The 22,213-nt window shown below is 39.3% G+C and overlaps 1 protein-coding gene across 3 annotated transcripts; it reads left to right on the top strand.

The window, feature by feature from the left end:
- The first annotated feature begins 14,427 nt into the window (after nucleotides 1-14,427).
- On the top strand, nucleotides 14,428-21,638 carry LOC122056514. Of its 3 annotated transcripts, XR_006133203.1 has the most exons (3): nucleotides 14,428-14,948; nucleotides 16,939-17,046; nucleotides 21,298-21,433. XR_006133203.1 is itself a non-coding variant. In XM_042618493.1 (2 exons), exons 1-2 carry the CDS (start codon nucleotides 14,478-14,480, stop codon nucleotides 21,541-21,543), a joined length of 642 nt encoding a protein of 213 aa, XP_042474427.1. In that variant the 5' UTR covers nucleotides 14,428-14,477; the 3' UTR covers nucleotides 21,544-21,638. The 3 variants fall into 3 exon arrangements, 2 of the variants coding, with proteins under 2 accessions (XP_042474427.1, XP_042474426.1); XM_042618493.1 differs by lacking the exon at nucleotides 16,939-17,046 and having other exon boundaries at nucleotides 14,428-14,873; nucleotides 21,298-21,638; XM_042618492.1 differs by lacking the exon at nucleotides 16,939-17,046 and having other exon boundaries at nucleotides 21,298-21,638.
- The last annotated feature ends 575 nt before the right edge of the window (nucleotides 21,639-22,213 follow it).

Genomic DNA, 22,213 nt, shown 5'->3' with positions numbered 1-22,213 from the left:
TCAAGATTCCCACTACTCACAAAATATGAGGACCTTATCCATGACACATTGCCCAAAATACTATTAGCAGGGGAACATGAAAAGCGACATCAAATGGCGAAAATTGAAGATGAAGCTATTGATAATGTGCTCGAATCCCTGCGTGAATTAGAGCTAATCATCCAAATGAAGGAATATGATTTCCTCAGGCGAAGACAAATGGAATGAGGGCATGAAAGTTATTAGCATAAAAACCTGGACCTTGTCTGTGAAAATAGGAAAGACCTATTCGTAGAAGGACAGCGTATAATACAACTTGGCAGAGAGATAAGATCAGTCCCACCTTAGTAACATTATGGAGCATGTGGTGGGCACCTTTTTTCGGAAAAGTCCAAACTACACCGCTTTAAAAGGATTTGAGCCTCGGGGAGCCGATCCATTAGTAAAGTAAGGTCTTGTCATGTGTGCTGTAAAGATGTAAGGTCTTGTCATGTGTGCTGTAAAGAAAACCTTTAGAGTTGTAAAGAGATTATTCGGATAAAAAGAGAATCTTATCCGAGGGATGATGGGGCTCGACTGCACCCACCTCAATAATTTTTCCTCCTTTTGTTCCTTATAAATCTCACTAAGACTGCAAAGGTTTGAGCATCCTTGAGCAACACCAAGAATCTCATCCCTAAGTCTCAATTTCAGTTTGTAAGAGCTTTCTTTCCTTTAGAAGTGAATAAATCTCTGAGTTCGCTCGGGTTCTTTTCATTTTTCCTAAAGGACGATCCTTTTATGGTATTAGAGCTTGTTTAATATGGCAGGCTAATTTTCTTATTTAAGGTGAAAGGTAAGGGTTATCAGTATATCACCCCTTATTAACCAAGCAAACCTTTTTGTTTAGAAAAGACTTAATATTCTGGAGAAGAGATCGCAGGCTGGAAGATGGAGACTCGACATGCATCCTTGGTCCGGTATTCCGCAAGGCTAGTAAATGCGTAAGACGGTAAATTGAAAGGCCTATTGATACGATATCTTCAGATATTAAGACAAGGAAGTATTGGTTCCTAAAACTTGTGATAAGGTGACCGACTTTATTAACTGATTGCAAAAGACTGTCGTGCTCATAAATCTCCACACACGGAGTCGTGGCCAGTCAGGTGAGCAAGAATTTAGGCTTAATATTTCCTTCATATGTCTGAAAGGTATAAACAAAATATAAGAGAATGGTATAATGTTTCTCGAACCGTGCACCTTGAATACCTTGATCTTGCTAGAGAAACTGAACCAAAGCTTTCTAACATAGCCAATAATATTGGTGTAACTTTTGATCGAGTTTCTCTTCTTTCAAAAATTTCCCTAAAACATTTCTACTCTCTGAAGGAAGAAAATAGTAAATTAAAACAAGAAATAGGGCATCTCCAAAAATCCATTAAGGCCCTTGAAAAGGAGGTGTTTAGTAGGAGACCCCTTACCCAAACAGAAGTAAGAAATTTGGTCAGAGATATTGCCCAGCAACCTAAACTGGTTGAGGAGGAGGCACTTAAAATAACAGAAGAATTAAAAAATAGCGTGCAAAAGGTTGAGTACCTTATTGAAAATCTAAAGTAGCTAATAGGTGGATGACTTTAGAAGAACAGAAGGACAACCCAGATTATAAAAAGTCCTTAAAAATTACTGAGTCTTTGGAAACCCCTGCCTGTGGATTTCTAATACCAACAGAATTCAAAGCTGCTTTTGACTTACAAAGGGCTATCATTAAACAAAACAATACCTTGTTATCACTTGTACTTAACTTAACAGTACAAGTTCAGGAACTACAAAAATTTGGTAAGGAGATCTCAAACTACTTCAGTTGTGCCAACAACTTCTTCTAAGGAGCTTGAGGATTCTATTGTTGATCTCACAAAAAGGATTGGAAGCTTAAGTCTGGGAAGTGATCCAGTAATTCCAAAGAAGAAGGGTTCTATACTTGTTTTCAAAAATCCACCGGATATCTTGAAAAACGAGAAGAGAAAATGAACTCATCAGCAAGACCTCCAGTTGTCGGCTCCTCAACATCAACTATGCCCAATACTGAGGATCAAATTCGTGATTACAACCAAAAACAACGGCAGATCTACAACCTACAAAGAAGATTGATGCCAAGCCAGAGAAGATTGCGAAGAACTATAAAAACTCAATTAAGCCCTGAAGATCAATTAGAAATCTCAAGGTCTCAAAGAGCCGAAATGGTACCAGCAGAGATACTTTATTCAACTGGATATAGACCTACACAACATAGAGTTTACTAGCATTATTCTTAAGAAGATATCCTATGCACTGATAATAACCAGGTAGACCTACCCCTGGTAACAGAACAAAGCCATCAAGTGTTACGACACACAAATTTTCAGCATGTTCATATGGGCCTTATTATGGTAAGAATTTATACTCTTCACCGACAAAATACAGGCGTTATGGCTTTAGTAGTTCTAAGAGACACGCACTGGCGAGATGATCAATCCATTATTGCCACAATGGAAATGGATCTGACACAAGGAACACAAATAGTTTATGTTATACTTGATATCATGATGAGTATAGATGATTTTGCTAATCATATTGAACTTTCTTTTCAAACACATGGCTATACTGAATGGCAGGGAGGAACTAGCAATATTCTTATCACTAGAATAATGATTGGAAGGTTAACCAATATAAGTTTTACAAATTTTGCTTATAATGTACAAAATGTTGTAGATTATCTGGCCAGTAGGGGAGTACATGCACTACCAGGTACTCATTTTACAACTAAACAACTCCAACAACAACGATGGATACTAAGACCATCACTACAGCGAAATCCAATGATCCCAACTCAATTTAATACTAGACCCCTGTTAGATGGCAGTATCTCCTTACAATTTGAAAGGTATACACCAACATTTGAACAAGCAGGGCATCTGGTAAATTAGCAAGATGAGGAAATAAGCTCACCAGAACGAGAGGTTTTGGCCTATCTTTCAACAGAAGAACCCGCAATTCTACAAGTCAAAAGATTGCATCCTGATGCAATACTTCCACAACAGCAAACCGAATGAGCGGCAGGATATGACTTAACATTATACAATCTTATGAAGTCCCTCTAGGAGAACGAGTCTTACTAGCCACTGGGATAGCTATTGCTATACCAGAAGGACATTATGGCCGCATAACAACACGATCAGGAACAACGCTTAAAAAGGGAATACATATTGGGGCCAGAGTCATAGATCAAGATTTTAGAGGTGAAGTGAAAATTTTACTTTTCAATCTTAATTATGAAACAATTCTCCTTGTGAAGGGTGATATCATTGCACAACTCATTATTGAAAAGATCAGCCTACCTCAAGTTCTTGAGGTTGAAGAATTGACAACAACAGTCCGAGGTTTATCTGGGTTTGGTTCCACAAATTCACCCAAGCCTCCTTCTTCTCCAAGCAAGTTTCGTCCAACAACAAACTCCTTGAGTTGAAGAACTTCGGCCACCAACCAAGCTCCAAGGGATGCTAAGAAACAATGCCTCCTATCTCTCCTTCTTCTCCAAGTAAAATCCGGTCACCAAGATCTCTCCAAGAAGATGATGACACCGGCCACTTAAGAAGAAGAATATGGGAAGAGGAAGAAGAGAGGGTCGGCCACCACAAGGAAGAAAGGAATAGAAGATAGATTGTTATGAGGTGAGACACCTCTACCCTCTCTTTTATATTCCTTGGTCTTGACAAATAAGGAAAGTTTTATAAATAAAACTTCCTTATATTCCTTGCCAATGTTTAAGAAGGAAAATTTAATTAAAAATTTCCTTGTAAACCCTTAATGGTCGACCATATCAAATCCTCCAAGTAAGGAAAGTTTTAAACACAAAATTAAAACTTCCTAATTTGTTTCCGGAAATAAAAATTTCTCTTTTAAAAAATTCCCTTCATGGTTGGATATAAAAGGAAACTTTTATAAATTAAAATCTTTTTATTAAAACATGTGGATGATTACAAAAAGGAAAGTTTTCTCTAAAATTAAAATCTTCCTTTTAACTACAAATAAGGAAAGATATCAAATCTTTCTCTTAATCTTTTATAGAAAGCTATAAAAGGAAAGATTTAAATTTTAAAACTCTCTTTTAGAATCATGAGGATGGTTACTAAAAAGGAAAGTTTTATCAAAAATTAAAATCTTCCTTTTAACTACAAATAAGGAAAGATATCAAACCTTTCTTTTAATCTTTTGTAGAAATTTATAAAAGGAAACATTTAAATTTTAAACTCTCTTTTAAAACCATGAGGATGGTTACAAAAAAGGAAAGTTTTATAAAAAATTAAAATCTTCCTTTTAACTACAAATAAGGAAAGATATCATACCTTTCTCTTAATCTTTTGTAGAAAGCTATAAAAGGAAAGATATAAATTTTAAACTTTCTTTTAAAACTATGGTTTCCACATAAGGAAATATTTTAAAAATTAAAATCCCTTTTAATTTAATTATGGCCGGTTGCCTAAGCTTGGGTTCAAGCTAGGGCCGACCACCTACTTGACCCATCTAACCTTGGTTTGGCCGACCCTAGCTTGGGCTCCAAGCTAAGCTTGGCCGGCCACCTTAAGGTGGGTAAGAAGGTGTGTATAACACTTTATAATTACGAGGCTACAACAGGGATCGAGAGGGGGAATTGGTTTTGGTCTCCCGATGAACTTGAGCTTCCCATGTTCGCCCCGAATACCCAACTCGAGTTCATCAATAATATCTCATTCCACTAAAGAATTATTATTGAACTACCGCACCAATCCCATATTACTATATGGGTTCCTTCTTATCATGAGTATGTTAATCTCCCTGTGTTTAAGATATAGAATGCCCACTAATTAAATGAGTTACTGACAACTCACTTAATTAATATCTAGCTCCAAGAGTAGTACCACTCAACCTTATCGTCATGTCGGACTAAGTCCACCTGCAGGGTTTACATGACAATCCTTATGAGCTCCTCTTGGGGACATTATCAACCTAGATTTCTAGGACACAGTTTCCTTCTATAATCAACAACACACACTATAAATAATATTATTTCCCAACTTATCAGGCCTATTGATTTATCAAAGTAAATCACACCCTTTGATAAATTAAAGAAATAAATACTAAATATATGCGCTTATTATTATATCAGGATTAAGAGCATACACTTCCATAATAACAAAGGTCTTGTTCTTTTATGCAATCAATATAAAAAGAACTTACCTTAAATGGTTCTGCTCAATACACTCAGAGTGTACTAGTGTAATTTTATAGTGTACTAGTATAATTTTATAGTTAAGATAAACTAATACCAAATTACACTATGACTATTCTAATGATTTGTTTCTTTCCATCTTAGTCATGAACTACTGTTGATAATTTATAAGGAACTGATAACATGATCTTCTGTGTGTGACACCACACACCATGTTATATACAATATAAATTAATTGAACAACTACACTTAGAATAAATGTAGACATTTAACCAATGTGATTCTTATTTCTAAATAAATATTTATACAAAAGCTAGGCTTTTAGTATACATTCTAACAGTTCCCCCTTGACTTGTGCTTCCACCCCTAGCGTCAACCGATTTTTTCCCCTTAGGACATTGACTCCGGTAATGTCCTTTTTGATTTCACAAGAAGCACACTATGTGCTCCTTACTCTTCTTTGTTGTAGGGGCGGTCTCGTTGGGCTTCTCCTTTCCCTTTAGTACCGGTTGATTCTTTTTCTTGGTCAACTTAGGGTACTTGCTCTTGTAATGCCCTCTCTCCCTACACTCAAAACACATGATATGATTTTTATTAATAATAATTGAAACCTTTATACCTTCACATGCAGGGGAGGCACTTGATTCTTTTGATCCAGATGTAGAGGCTTCTTCTTGATCCGGCTATGATGATCCATGCTCCCCCTCAATCCTAGAGGTGGAGGCTTCTTCCTCTTTATCCTTGGATGTTGAGCATCTGTCAACTTTTGAATCCTCATGCACATGAAATAGGAGTACACTCCTTTGCATTTATCTTCGTGCCCTCTTGAGGATGGACTTTCCTCTTCTTCTTTCGATGTTGAGCACCTCTCAACCTCGAAATCCTCCTCCTCTTTGTCTTGATCTAATGAGTCACTTTCTTTGGATCGTTCTTGATTTTGTACAGTGGAGGGGATCTCATGAATCTTTGTCAATTTGTTCCAAAGCTCCTTGGCATCCTTGAATTCTCCAACTTGAGTCAAAATATTGTTTGACAATAAATTGACCAATAGCTTGATCACTTTGTCATTTGCCTTGCTCCTTTGAATTTGTTCTTGACTCCACTTGTTCCTCTTGAGAATTTTGCCCTTTGAATTTGTTAGAGCTTCAAAGTCTTCCATTAGAGCAAACCATTGCTCTATCTCCATCATAAGAAAATTTTTGATTCTTGATTTCCAAGAATCGAAGCTAGTCATTGTGAATGGTGGAGGCACCCTTGTGTCGAATCCGAGTCCATCTCGAAATTCCATCTTGAAGTTGAGCTTTTGATGAAGTCTTCGACTTGATGAAATTGCTTTAACTTCTTCACCCTCTAGCCTTGTTGCCCCTTCCGGCAATGATTCCGGTGAAGAGCGACCTCACTCTGATACCACTTGTTAGGATCGAAATGTGCTATAGGGGGTGAATAGCTTGCCGCGCTCGGTGATGTGCTTCTTCGATGATGTGCAGCGGAATAAACAACAAGAAATACACTCACAATGCTAACGCTAAGGATTTACTTGGTATCCATCTCAAGAAGAGGTGACTAATCCAAGGATCCGACCCTCAGTCACTCATCCACTATAAAAACACTCCTTTACGGTAACTACTAAAGGCGGAGAAGCCTTGTACAAGCTCACACACAAAGATATACAAAATACAAGCTAATACAATATCAAATCTTACAAGATTTACACGGCAGAAATCCTAGCTTATTTTTCTTCTTGCTTGAATACACCTCTTGACTTGCTTGAAAATGCAACAACACTCCTATCTAAGCCTCCAAGATCTAGTGTGTGTCGGTGAGCTCAGTGGAAAACGGATCGTGAGAGTGGAGTCAAAGATCTGCGGAGGAAAGCGCTCGCCAACGGTTATAACCTGTGCAATGATTGGATATCAATCGATTGAATGTCTCTCAATCGATTGGGGAGGCTTTGAATCGATCGATCGATCGATTCAGAGCACCTTTGTGCTATTTGAAAATAGCCTAAATCGATTAACCGATTGATTCAACCTCTATCATGTGATTTCCAGTTCCCCAATTGATCGATCGATCGATCAATCGATTGGAGGTGCCCAATCGATCGATTGGGAACACTTCTGTGCATGCGATATAAGCTCCCAATCGATCAATCGATCAATTGGTACATTCCAATTCGCAGCGCACCTCCAATCGATCAATTGATCGATTGGAGTTTGGTTCAATCGATCGATTGATCGATTGAACCACCTTTGACTTACCTAAAACCAAGTCCAAGGTCTCCAATTCCAACATCCGGTCAACCGTGAGCTATTGGAACATTATGCCTGGCATCGGTCAACCTTGACCTGCTAGAACTTCTTCACCAAGTGTCCGATCAATCCCTTTGACCCACTTGGACTTTTCTCCTCATGCCAAATGTTCGGTCAACCTTAACTTACTTTGGACTTACCATCTCGTGTCAAGTGTTTTGTCCTTCATGATCCACTTGGACTTCCTTCCACCAAATGTCTGGTCATCCTTGACCCATCTGGATTTCCTTGTGTCAAGTATCCAGTCAACCCTTTGATCTACTTGGACTTCTAAATACCAAGTGTCCAGTCAACCTTGACCCACCTAGATTTCCACGTGTCTGGCTTCATCCACCAGGAGTTTCCATCTGCCTAGCTCCATGTAACGACCCGACCCTTTGGCCTCTTGGGCGGCCCTTGTGGCGGCCCAACTGGCGGCCCTTATGTCGTCACCCATTTGGCGATCTCTAATGTCGTCGACCGACAACCCTTTGGCCGTGCCGTTACTCACTAGGACTTTCCATCCCTGGCCAGTGGATTTTTGCCTCCCCCAGGATTCGAACTCTAGACCTCCAAGCTTAAGTACTAGGCTTAAGTACTCACTTGGCTACCAGGATTCATAAACTCTAGTACTTAAGCCTGGAGGTCTAGAATTCGAATCCTGGGGGAGGCAAAAAAGCACTGGCCAGGGGTGGAAAGTCCTAGTGAGTAACGATAGGGTCGCCAGTTGGGCCGCCACAAGGGCCGCCCAAGAGGCCAAAGGGCCGGGTCGTTACAATAAAAAGACGCATTTTTATTGTAACGACCCAGCCCTTTGGCCTCTTGGGCGGCCCACTAGTGGCCCCTTATGTCGTCGGCCCATTTGGTGACCTCTCAGACCTCTCATGTCGTCGACCAATGACCCTTGGTCATGTCATTACTCACTAGGACTTTCCACCCCTGGCCAGTGAATTTTTGCCTCCCCCAGGATTCGAACTCTAAACCTCCAGGCTTAAGTATTAGAGTTTATGAATCCTGGTAGCCAAGTGAGCACTACCAGGATTTTTTATTGTAACGACCCGGCCCTTTGGCCTCTTAGGCGGCCCTTGCGACGACCCTTATGTCGCCGACCCATTTGACGACCTCTAATGTCGTCGACCGACGACCCTTTGGCCGTGCCGTTACTCACTAGGACTTTCCACCCCTGGTCAGTGGATTTTTACGCCTTTTATTGTAACGACCCCGCCCTTCGGCCTCTTAGGCGGCCCTTGCGGCGACCCAACTGGCGGCCCTTATGTCGTCAGCCCATTTGGCGACTTCTAATGTCGTCGACCGACGACCCTTTGGCCGTGTCATTACTCACTAGGACTTTCCACCCCTGGCGGTGGATTTTTACCTTCCCCAGGATTCAAACTCTAGACCTCCAGGCTAAGTAGTAGAGTTTATGAATCCTGGTAGCCAAGTAAGAGTCGCTCACTTGGCTACCAGGATTCATAAACTCTACTACTTAGCCTGGAGGTCTAGAGTTCGAATCCTGGGGAAGGCAAAAATCCACCGCCAGGGGTCGATGACATGAGAGGTCGCCAAATGGGCCGACGACATAAGGGGCCGCCAGTGGGCCGCCGCAAGGGCCGCCCAAGAGGCCAAAGGGCCGGGTCGTTACAATAAAAAGGCGCCTTTTTATTGTAACGACCCGGCCCTTTGGCCTCTTGGGCGGCCCTTGCGGCGGCCCACTGGCGGCCCTTATGTCGTCGACCCATTTGGCGACCTCTAATGTCGTCGACCGATGACCCTTTGGCCATGTCGTTACTCACTAGGACTTTCCACCCCTGGCCAATGAATTTTTGCCTCCCCCAGGATTCGAATTCTAGACCTCCAGGCTTAGGTACTAGAGTTTATGAATCCTGGTAGCCAAGTGAGTGGTGCTCACTTGGCTACCAGGATTCATAAACTCTAGTACTTAAGCTTGGAGGTCTAGAGTTCGAATCCTGGGTGAGGCAAAAATCCACTGGCCAGGGGTGGAAAGTCCTAGTGAGTAACGGCACGGCCAAAGGGTCGTCGGTCGACGACATTAGAGGTCGCCAAATGGGTCGGCGACATAAGGGCCGCCAGTGGGTCACCGCAAGGGCCGCCCAAGAGGCCAAAGGGTCGGGTCGTTACACTCCATTTACTAGGACTTCTACCTGCTTGGCTTGACTCACTAGGACTTTCACCTTACTTCACTCACCAGGATTTTTCCACTGCCCGACTTCACTCACCGGGACTTTCACCTAGCTTCACTCACTAGGATTTCTACTTGCCTGGCTTCACCCACCAGGACTTTCACCTGGCTTCACTCATTAAGATTTTCCATCTGCCTAGTTTCACTCACTGGGACTTTCTATGTGTCTAGTTTCACTCACCAGGACTTTCACCTATCTTCATTCACTAGGGTTTTCCATCTGTCTAGTTTCACTCACTAGGTCTTTCACTTAGCTTCACTCACTAGGACTTTCAACTGTCTAACCTCTAGTTAGGACTTTCCCAGTCAAGTATCCGGTCAACCCTTTGACTTACTTGACTCTTCTTCACATCTAACTGGTCAGCCTTGACTAGAGGGGAATTGTATCAACAATCTCCCCAATCAGACGATTGCATCTGTAATCTCCATGTATTGTCAAACATCGAAACCCAAATATCAAAACTCAAGCTTGAGCCAACTCAAGCTTAGTCAACCAGGTCAACCTTGACCTAGGGATATTGCATCAACATCTTGGAGTGTGGCACTTGTGGTAAGTTTGGATTTTTGTTTCTGGTTTTTTATGAGGTCTTATAAAGTCATACACTGCTATACACTTTAAAGACATCATATGATTGTAGCTTATATGTTTATTTAGGTGTATAATACATTAACCTTCCCAAAAATAAAATAAAAGATGTATGTTGAGTATGCACTAGTGGTTCTACTTCTAGAGAGAGAGATTAATTTGCCCGATAGGTAGTTCCTCATATCCTGTGAAACCATACAAAGGATTATGTATAGGATAAAATTCCTTCCCGTCTAGCTACATCTAATCAAAAGAAGATTTAAAGATGATGTTGACAAAACTATCAATATCAATGAATATTCTTTTTACTTGATAATTGGCAATGAAAGTCTCAATTATTAAAGCATCATTGTGTGGGGCCACTACTATAGCTAGATCGTTGGGTCCAAAATTTATGGAAAGATCTTATCCTCTTCCCCGACTAGTATTAATAGCGTAACTTTCTAACCTTCTTCCATGAGCCTTTTGGACTAGAGTGGACATATATGGGCCCACTTGAAATTATATTTACGGTTCATCAAGTACTACTCTTCTTCTTGTTGGCATCTTTTTCCTTGGTATTTTGTCGGGATCAGGAAGAGCTTCGAGGTTCTTTTGAAGGAGAAATAGATAGTCGACTCATAGGCTGTTTAGTTTCATGATGAGGGTGATGCTTATAAGGTTCAAGAGATTTCCTTTTGCCTAGTTCACTACGGTTGGTGCTCCGCTAATCAACTATTCTTTTCAACTTCCTCGCATACTACTGATAGTCTCGAATGAAGTGAGTGATGATTGATGATAAGCATAATACTGGGGTCACCTTGGGAGATTGTTGATCAGATTTAGGAACAAGAGTTGGGATTTCCTCCATGGCATGCACCACCTTTTTTCCCTTCCTATTAGATTCTCGATTTCGCAGAGGTGGTGGAGGAGCTCTTCAATCTTGATGAGTAGGGATAGGAATAAGAGTCAAAGTGGACGTCTCCTTCCTTGTTGTTGACTGAGCTTCCTCGACCTGAATATACTTAAGCGCTCAAATTTGTAGCTGCTTAATCTAGTTGGAGGCTCTTTTACCAGAGATTTGAAAAAATCTCCATTAACCAAACCTTGAGAGAAGGTGTTAACTTGTACTTCTAGGTTAATCAAGGAAGCCTCCACGACTACTCAATTAAATCGTTGCAAATATTCTTTCAAGGGTTCTCTAAATTACTACCTGAGGGCAAATAGATCATGCGATGTTTTCGAGTACCTTCGACTGGTTACTAAATGTTGCATGAATACAACTTTAAATTCTTCAAAGGTCTGAATTGAAGAAGCAAGGAGTCAACTAAACCACGTTTGGGCCGAATCTAATAGTATGGTTAAGAAGACTCGACATTTGACAACATTAGTATACTGGTGTAGCAATGAAGCATTCTTAAACTTACATATGTGGTCTTCTGGATCTGTAGTACCATTATACTCTTCAATCTGTGATACCCGAAAGTGTTTAGGTAATTCATCTTGAAGGATGTTTTTTGAGAATGGAGGGCCTTCAAAATACTAAACTTAGGACCAGTTCCCTCGAGAAACCCTTGATGAGGGGTTTTACCTAAAGATTTCGCAAAGGGTTCTCTTGTTGGGGAATCGGTGGCCAGCTTGAAGGGGGGTTGGATAGACGGCGCCCCCAAATACTCGCTTCTTTCTACAATGTTAGTGCGTAAGCGGAAATACAAACAAACAAGTAGAAAGACTAAAACTAAGAAAAGAAATGTAAACCGCTAACACGTTCGTTTACGTGGTTTGGAGATAACTTGCTCCTACTCCACGGCTATCCGTAAGGTGGACGATCCCTCAATTCGTCGATGGATTAGTCCCCGGAAACTCTGGCTAGCACAATCCTCCTTGTCTGTGGAGAAACCTCACCACAACTCGATCAATAACACTTGGATTGCTAGAGCACTAGATGACCACTAATTAGGCTTTAACCAAGTCTAATTTCGTCACCTTGGCCGGCCATCCCAAGCTCCTTCTTATAGAGCTTGGAAGAAATCAGCAAGCTGATTTGCCCGCTACCAGTCGACTGGTCCTTGCACCAGTCGACTGGTGCCAGCCCAATGGCATGCCAACGACTATCTACCAGTCGACTGGTCCCACGACCAGTCGACTGATCCCATCCATTTCGGGCACAGAGAGCTTCTGTGCTCACCACCAGTCGACTGATCCCAGTACCAGTCGACTGGTACAACCCTATACCTAGGGTTCCCATCCCGAGTACATTTCTCTCAGCACTCGAACCCTCACGACTCATTTGACTCTTCTTTACAGCTTTGACCTCTTGCCTTCAAGCCTACTTCCTTTGGCTCTCGTCCCTCGGATGCATCCAAGCTCGCGGCTCATCCACAATGTCATCCTTCGCGTATGCCTCGAAGTCGCTTCCCTCGGCCCTTGTCCTTACTGCCTTGTCCACAGTCCCTCGGATGCTCCATCCTTCACCTGACCTCGAAGCCATCAAGCTGAAACACATGTGTATCCTGCAAACCTGCACACTCATATACACATATCAAATAACGAGGTAATCCTAACTTAAACCCTTTGCCCAAACACCAAAACACATGGTCGCACAGACCATTGAGATTGCTCCAACATCTCTAATCATGGACTTACTCATGGGTATAGGAGAAACAATTCATAGTGTTCTTGTTGGCCATGCCACCTTTTGATGTGTTAGTGTCACTTCAACCGATTGGAGTGGTAGTTTAGTTAAGGGATTACCATTGGGGATGTGAGGTCTGCCCCTTCAACATCGATTGTACCATTACAACTACTAATTTGTCGAAAGCCTTTGTCACCATGGCTACGATGTTAGATCTTCTGGCTTCATCCATCTCCATGCTCTAGTTTAGGTCTTAATTCATTGTTCCCATAGATGATATTAACTTGATCCTGCCCCACGTACGTCGATAAATGAATCACCGGTGAGCTGGCCTTTTTGCCAACTTAATCACCAACTGACAGCTGGTAACGATGATGATGTAATTGGTAGCCTAGATGAAAACAAACAACAAGGAGGGTTTGAATGACTATTAGGGGTTCCTTAGCGAAGCCACTCCAACGCACAAGTTAGAAGAAACAGTAGGTTTTTTTTTATGTATGCAGTGCAGTGTTCGAGTAGGCGTACATGAATAATGGCCTTCTTTTATAGAGAAACAATAGACCTTTTCCCCTCTTCTTTTTACATGGTCATTATTTGATTTCTTAAATAATATAAGATTTAGTCAAGTCATCACTTTTTTCTAAAATAACAAAATTAATAGATTTTTTCTTTGCGTCCTGATTTGTATGCTGATTATTTCTTAAATAATGTAAGATTTAGTTGAGTCGTCGCATCTTTCCTAAAATAACTAGGAAGACTCTTTCCATTTAATCTCTTATCTCGCACTGTTGAGAAAATGGGAATTTTGAGGGGCTCAAAAATCGGAAAGCCAGAGAGGTTGAGAATCGGGGATCCGAGAGACTCGGAAATTTGAAAACTTAAGAGACCTAAGAGACGGAGCCCGAGAGACTTTGGGAGTTGGGAAACTCGAGAGACCTGAGAGCCAGGGGGTCCAAGAGGCTTAGGCACCAGAAGATGAACATCAATTGAACATATTTTTAGAACCATTCCAATAGATTTGCCAACCTTCTAGGCATGCGGCATCTTACTGATCCTTATCTAGGTCAGTTCACATCTTATAATATACGAATACAATTGAAGTAAAAAACATTTAACATAATCATTAATAAATCTAATTTGTTTTTTTATTGTATCAGGTATTCAATTTAAGTAATTTTAGATGGTCCATTAATTTAATATTCTTAGATCAATTATTCATTAATAAAATTTATTTATTAATTTATTGAGATTAGGATAGAACTGGCACACGGCCGCCCAGGGGCACAAGAGGAATAAGACCGTGAGAAAAAAAAAAACAAAAGCGCGCCAGAGAGAGAGAGAGGAAGAAAACAATAGAACAACTATACAAAAAATAATTTACGAATTGATTAATCCAGTCCATTATTTTATACATGTTCGATTTGTTATTTTTACGCAAAGCAATTTGAAAATAATTTGTTTCTCATTTATTTATTTATTTTATTATTTTTTTGTCATAACGGATATTCTAATATATCACGTTAAGGCATCCTAAAAGGCCGTGGCATTTTAAAAATTAAACCAGTTTCTCGATCCAGATTCGGAAAATGGCCTCATCCCTTCTCCGCCTCCATCTTCCCTACTCTCCCTGCCGTCTCCTGCTCGCCTCTTCCTCCTCTTCCTCCCTTCTCTTCTCACCCCTCTTTTCTCCACTCTCGTCGTCTCCTTGCCACTTCTCCCACTCCCATCGCATCTTTTCTTCCCTCTCCCCTGCTTCGTTGCGTCTCCATCCTCAGAGCGATCGACCATCTGCCTTTGCGGATCCGGACGAAGAAGATTCCGTTGAAGAATCATCCAAGTTCGGAGACGAAGGGAGAGAGGAAGGTCGGGCAGTCGCAGACCCTCCGCTTCCGCGGTTGCCGTCGCCGAAACTGAGCATCAAGGAGAAGAAGGAACTGGCTTCGTATGCCCATAGCCTCGGCAAGAAGCTCAAATCCCAGCAGGTAGGCAAGTCTGGCGTGAATCCGTCGGTTGCTGCTGCCTTCATTGAGACTCTAGAGGCCAATGAGCTCCTCAAGGTTAAATTTATATCTTAATGTTTTCTCGTATGTTATAGCTATCGGTCATAATAACTCTTGGAAGTAGAGAGCTTGGTCTACTTTCAAGCTATCTTAGGTAAGTGATAGGATCCTCTTCCATGGTTAATTCAATTTAGAGTAAAATTAGTTACTTTATTGTAGACAAGACACTCTCTTGGATGCCAATAACTAATCACACAAGGGATCACTTTTGTAAAAAAAATATATATGAAACATGCCATTATAGAGATTGATCTCCTCAAAGCTTTCATCCCCTTTCCTCTTCCATTTTTTTGGCATTTTACATTAGATAGGACATGGGCTTCTATTAGCAAGAATAGATTGATGAGAACTCAGGGAAGACTAGGAAAAATTCTCTTATATGTGATTAGATGTGGATGTAGTCAAGAAGTGTAAGTTTATTTCATTCCTAAGCTGTGAATGCAGCCAAGATGTGTAAGTTTATTTTAGATTAGAAAGACAATAATTACAATGACAGCAAGTCCCAATAATTGGGGTTTGTCTTTACAAATCTTATCCTGTGATTTCAAGCATACTACTGATACCTAGGTTTCATAAATAATTTTTAGTCATGTCAGGTGGAGTTCTTCTTGTGTCAGTTTTCAATGCACTCAGCAACTCTAATTGATCCAACTTTTCCTCTAAGTCTATTAGTCATGTTGATCTTTTCCATATTGTTTGAATTCTTAACATGTCCTCTTTCATCTAAAACATCCAATTTGCAATACTTTTTTATTATTTTATAGTAATCCTATGCTTTTATCTTAGCATCTATTTTTTAGGTGGTATCTTGAATTGTAGAATTCTTTAATGGTACTATCAGAGGCTTAACTTTATTTTTTTTATGAACATGTTCGTTGTAGGATTGTGTAATAGCACCGTTCATCGGCTACAGAGGGAGGGGTGAATAGGTGTGACCTAAAAGTAAAATTTTCTTGCAAGACAAAGTCCATTCAATTATTAGCATGTGTAAGGTGCTCATGTGTGAGTCAATTAATCATTTCAACACTCCACTCCTACTCTATGGTCTATGACTTTTGTTAGGTGAGTTGATCTTAATCCATCCACTACAATCGTATCCTTTACAAAAGACAAGGGAGTAAAAATTTTGCACTTAGTCTTCTAGGATGATTATAATTAATGCTCCTTATTAGTGCAATCTTGTCCAAAGTAGTCGTGCTTGGCCAAAGATGTGTTGGGCAAAGTGTTTAAATTAGGATTGCCCTTGTGTGTTGATGTTCCTTATTTGTGTAACCATGCCCTAAGTGGTAGTGAAGGATGACACATGAAAACGAGTTGAGGGCTTGGTACATTCGAGGGACTTAGACATGAGACGATAGGCAAAGTAAAGCTGGAACAAGTAAACTCTTAAGTGAGTTGTGTGAGTTGAGCATTCTATATTTTTGGATTGAGACCGAACTTCAATGATGACTCAACCTTAGTTTACTTGTAATCGATGATCCTAGTGTGGTGAGTCGGCTCCTTAGTCGACTTAGGATAGTTCACTCATGAACATAATAATTTATTCTGAGTTGAGTTGGTTGGGCAGTCAATTGAGTTGAGTGAGCAATCAATTAGATCCCATAGAAGTCTAAAATAAAACCATAGAGGAAAGCTGCAAGAGTGAGTCAATCGAATATGTTGTTGTTAGGTAGAGCAGTTGACTAGAATCAAGGTGATTAACTAAAATCCTTGCCGGGCAGAAGGCTGATGCGATTGCAAAAGAGTCAATTAGAAATGGTTAAGTTGATTGGAGTGTTGCAGAATAGAAAGTGAAACTTATTTGAAGACAACTTGAAGGGTATAAATAGAGAACCAATGGGAGCCTATTAAGTTTGGCAAATAAATGGTGAATTGAGCTTAATTTTCTACATTATGTGCTCTCGTTGTTGTATTTCTAGCATTATTATTGTAGTTTCCTTATAAGTTTGTAGTTCATTCCTCATTGTAAGAGGAATTTTTTTAATAGGTTTATTTGCTTCAAAGAAGGAGAAAGTGAGATTCAAAAGTGACACCTCAAGAGTCATATGTTATGGCCTTGCAAAGCATTCGCAAAAGTAAAGAGTTGAATTTTCAGGTAAGCCATATTTCCCCCCTCTATCTATCCGACACTACATATTAAAGCCCAGATGCTCAGGGACTCACTACCAACCAAGCAACAAGCTAACAAGCTAGAGAAGAAAACACTTCAATACATCCTACAAGTGGTATTATATTGAGGTCGCTTTTGAAGGGTTAACTGCACTTCATTGATCTTTAAACTTCTAAAATATAGACAAGATTTTGCTGGTGGAAAGGGAAGATGTGGAAGCATCGGAAATATTTGGCGATGTATAAAAATTTGTACCCTTGTTTATCCCTAAAGAAAGGGTGTTCTAACTATTCAATAGCTATTCCATCCTTGTTGTCCATCGACCCTATGCCACACCTAATGTCTTGCACGTCACATAGTGTGCGACTGCTCGCGCACGCGCACACACACACCTAATGTCCTACGCATCACACAGTGTGCGACTGTGCGCGCGTAGGACATCAGCGCGCGCGCGCACACACACACCTGATGTCCTACGCGTCACACAGTGTGTGACTGCGCGCGCAGGACATCAGCGGCATTTTTTTATTTTTTTTTAATTTTGAATTAAAAAGAATTAACATTTCCGTATATAAATTCCAAATACATTAATATACCCCGTAAACACATTACTATACACCGTAAATGCTTAATTTTTTTTCATTTTTAATTTTTCTTTTAACTAAACACTATAAACCAATTGCGAAAGCCTGAACCCTAGAGGTAAAATCTTAAAAAATTTTATCTTGAATACTCTAACGCAATTAGGAAGCCTAAATTTTAAGGGTAAAGAGTTAAAAAAATATTTTAATCCAAAATTTTAAAAAAAAAAAACGCCGCTGATATCCTCCGCGCGCATAGTCACACACTATGCGGGCACGCAGGATATCATCTACGTACGTGTGTGTGTGCGCACGCGCGCGCTTTAGTTAACTCACATCCTCTTCTACGAGCCTTATCCTACAAGACAACGTCAAACGCCCATTTTTGGTTGATTCAAATTCAAATTACTAAACCAATCAAGTAGGCAGTCAACTTAGGTAGCTTTAGTTGACTATTTTGCGAATCAGTTGACTCAAGCCAGAATTCAAGTAGCAATCTAACAATTGACTACAGAGTTGACTCAGCTAATCAGTTGACTCCATACTAACACCGAACAACTGAATTTGCTTGTCTTTTGTGATTAATTTAAATTTAATTTTCTGGTTTAATCAAATCGAAACTTTAGGTTCTGTAACAAGATCAAGAATTCTGGTTAATTCAAACCTTAGTTTTTTGGTTTAGTAAAACAAAGTTTTCAGCTTAATGCTAGCCTAAATTTTCTAATATTTAAGAACTATGATTTCTAGTTTATTGAATCTAAAGTTTTGATTATGTAAAAAAACATATACAAGGGAAGAGGTGACTCTGTAACGCTGAAGTTAAGAACTCTTGAACCACAATTTAATTGATTAATCATTTTACTAGAATTATTTTATTGATTAACCTTTTACAATGCTTTCTTTATCATCTATATTGTCGCATCACTTATCTTACATGCTTGAACACATTCCATGCGAGATACAAGTAGTGGTATTTTATGTGGTGATCATAGTTACGATCCAAGTTGTAAGTCGTGAAAGTCATGACAACAATAGCATACAGTCCGAGAGAGCGCAAGAGTTTCTCAGTTGGTCATTTGCGTTTTCAGTTTGTGTTCTATGCTTCTATGATAATGCATGACTATGCTTATGATGTGATGCTCCATTATTGCTTGATGTTTTATCTTGTATGTAAAATTTTAATTATCTGTATTTCTCTTCATCTAGGTATTTATTCTTAATTATTTGTATTTCTGTACCTTTGTGATGATATATGATTATGTTGTGATGCACCGTTATTACTTGGTCTTCAATCCTTCATATTAATTCTTAAATTTCTATATTTCTCTCCATATGATTTTCTATTAGACCTTAGCCCAAGAAAACCCTATTCAGCAGTTGTGTTAATGCCAATTAGTTTAATATTTTCTTCTGAATCCTAATAAGCGGTCTAATGAATGATTTGGAAAAAGAGCAATAGTATAATTATGATGTAGGGTCCTAACGCACATACAAGTGACTGCACCGTGGTGTGATAATTGACCTCAGCATAACTCATTACCACATTTAATATTCTTTTACTATTCTTATTTGGGATATTTTAATTATTTTTTTTTCCATTGGTGTTTATTTCTAAGTATCATTTATTTGGCTGTTGTTTTATTATATTACTTGCAAAGACTTGAGAACAAGAAATTTGGTGAACCTGCAACAGAAATTAGGTGTGGGTCCAAGATATCTAAAACTATTATACGCAAACATTTCGTGTCTATTGATATTAACTAATTCTCACTTCTTTTCTTATTGCTGAAATTACATTTCATATACTTATTTTTAGTTATACTTAGGTTAGACATATCATAATATCATTTGCAAATACGATACACACAGTGGGTCTTTCTTGAATATGGCTCATGTATTGCCTCTGGCTGACATCACGCAAAAGGGTGGCCACAATCATGATTTTCTAAATTTACCAATCCCAATATAAACTGGAATCATGGATTCAAGAAGTCAGGTCCCATAAGAACATTAAGAAAAGGTGATAGTTGAATGAAATTACATGGAATGAGGAAGTCAACCAAAGTTAGGTAAGAATCAGTAAGACATTTTTGGGTTAAATTATATTAACATCCCCCTTAATTTACTAATATTCCATATACACACATCAGTTTCGCTTCCAAAATTCTTCATGTTACATTTAACATGGTCAATTAATGAGTTCTGAAGTGCCTCTGATACTCTGATTGTTCATACACCTTCTTTGTACCAATATCTGTTATTGACTTAAATAATGGCACTCCAAGTGAACACTCGATATCCCTATCGATCACATAAACGAAATTTTAAACACAATTATATCAAACACTAGAACAACACCCATGACTGATACTTGTACCTAAATCCGAGTAAAAAGTGAAACACAATGGGTCTTTTGTAAAGTTAATATTAGTGTTACAAAGGTATCAAGTGGGAAGTCCAATGGCAAAAAGGAGATGCATTTGGTTGTTATTTAGTCAAGGAGGGATGCTATTGGATTAAGGAAAGACTGTTATTTTTTGGCTAGCACCCGGACTAATCCTGGAGATAATCAGTTCAGTCCTACGGAAGTTTCTCACTAGCCATTAGGGTAAATCCAGAAGTGCTTGCAATGGACGGCCCAACAGCTCCACCATCTCAGATTTGACATCCCACGGGAGGAAAATGTCCTGTAGTGCACCGTAGTTGGAAATTTAACCATGGGTGCTTGGGATATTGTCTGGGTGCTCTGCCGCTGCACCATTAGCCTGAGGGGCAAGGGAAGATTGTTATTGGATCAAGGGAAGGCTGTTATTGGATCAAGAAATAAGTTTGATTGTACTTTTTGATATATAAGGTGTCTTTTGGATTCAAACCTTAGTAACTTGTTATCTAACTTTGATCTATATAACATGACAAATCGGTAACAATTCTCCAATGCTCCATTTATCATATTCCCTTTATCACATCATATGCATGGAATAGAATTCACTTTCAAGATTCCTTGATGGTGAAATGTAGTCACTGGAAACTCAAAATCTTGTGCCAATGAACATGGAGATCAGAGTCCTCTTCACTTCAAGTCATAATATTGAGAATTCTTATTCAATGGGCTCTTCTAAGTTACTTATAGTAAGTTGTACCTTTCCTTACAATTCATGCTATTTGAAAGTATGGCTGGCACCTTTGCCAGGTTAGTAATATCATGTCCAAGTCTCAGGGTATTCGTTGGATCAAGAGGAAATTGTTGGATTTACAGAGGCCAGCAGCTTTTATTGGTTTGGGTATATCCCTTAATTATAACACAAGATTTCCAGAACAAGTAATCACATTCTCAAGGCCTTTGTAGTTCTCTGTTTAATGCTCGAATCGTATAACATGTCAGATAAATTCTAAGACGACAAATGTTACTGAGCTAATGAAATGACTAACAAGACAAGAAAAGAATGAAAATTTCTCAAGATACGATGCCAGCTTATCACTTGCACTTGTGGAATTGCAAAATTATGCTTATGTATTCACATAGCCGAGTCAAATAGTTGAAACTAATAGGATATGCTGGTGATGATGATGATGATTATTAGTTTTTAAAACAAGAGTTGAAAATGGTTGTACTGATAGTAAACTCGAAAGTACTAATCATATTTGATACATGCAGTTGAAAGTACATGGGAGTTGCCCTGGGGAGCTGAGTGACGTAATAACACAACTTGAGCATGCGACTGGATCGGTGTCTGTTGGACAGATTGGCCGCTCAGTCATTCTTTACAGACCTAGCCTCAGCAAGTTGCGGAAGAAGGAAGCGCAAAATGCCAGTAATGCATGGACTGCAAAATATTCAAAATCCTCAAACACCTCCAAAATGGAGATCAAAAGGAAAATGTTTGTCCGTCGAAGCAGATGATATGTTTTATCATCTTGCGATGGTTTATCTTCTATATCACAATGTTGTCACAATAATTGAAATTCATCAATTATGTGATATGTTTTGGGTCGTCACAGAGGTATTGCTATCACAAATGGCAGAATTTTTTTATTAGTAAATTAGCTTGCATTAAAATTTTACGGCATTTCGCACTCAAAAGTTTTGAATTCTAAATTTAAATGGAATCAAAGTAAACTGAATTTCACTAGAAAAAAATAAAAATTTAATTATTTTATTATCATACAAAAGTCATCTAAAAAGTTTTTTTTAATAAATTTTACGATAATAAACTCATTCTAAATTTTAATATATATATATATGTATATTAAATTTTAACCTTGGGAAAAGGTTTAGTTGTTGTTATTGTATATATATATATATATATATAAAGTTTTGTTAAAATACAGACCTAGTCATGCGGGAGTGCGATCTACAAAATTTGATTTTTTAAAAATATTTTTTATTTTTTAAATATAAGTTTTTTTTTTGTGTGTTTGACTGCTCATCGCGACTCCTCGCCCGCCGGCCATCCGCTCATCGCGCCTCCTCGTGCGCCCGCCGGCCATCTGCCCACCGCCGGCGACCTCTGGTCGCCTGGACCCACCCACACTATAGCCCGGGGGTGAATCCGTTGGGAATCGCTGCATGG

This window comes from Zingiber officinale, chromosome 3B (assembly GCF_018446385.1).
Source record: "Zingiber officinale cultivar Zhangliang chromosome 3B, Zo_v1.1, whole genome shotgun sequence".
NCBI classification, from domain to species: domain Eukaryota; kingdom Viridiplantae; phylum Streptophyta; class Magnoliopsida; order Zingiberales; family Zingiberaceae; genus Zingiber; species Zingiber officinale.
The sequence above is the reverse complement of the archived record's forward strand: the minus strand, read 5'-3'. Positions and strand labels throughout refer to the sequence as shown.

Coding starts and splice junctions, on each gene's coding strand:
- LOC122056514 (XM_042618492.1), top strand. CDS start 14,478: ATGGCCTCATCCCTTCTCCGCCTCCATCTTCCCTACTCTCCCTGCCGT. Junction 14,949..21,297: donor AGGCCAATGAGCTCCTCAAG/GTTAAATTTATA, acceptor TGATACATGCAG/TTGAAAGTACATGGGAGTTG.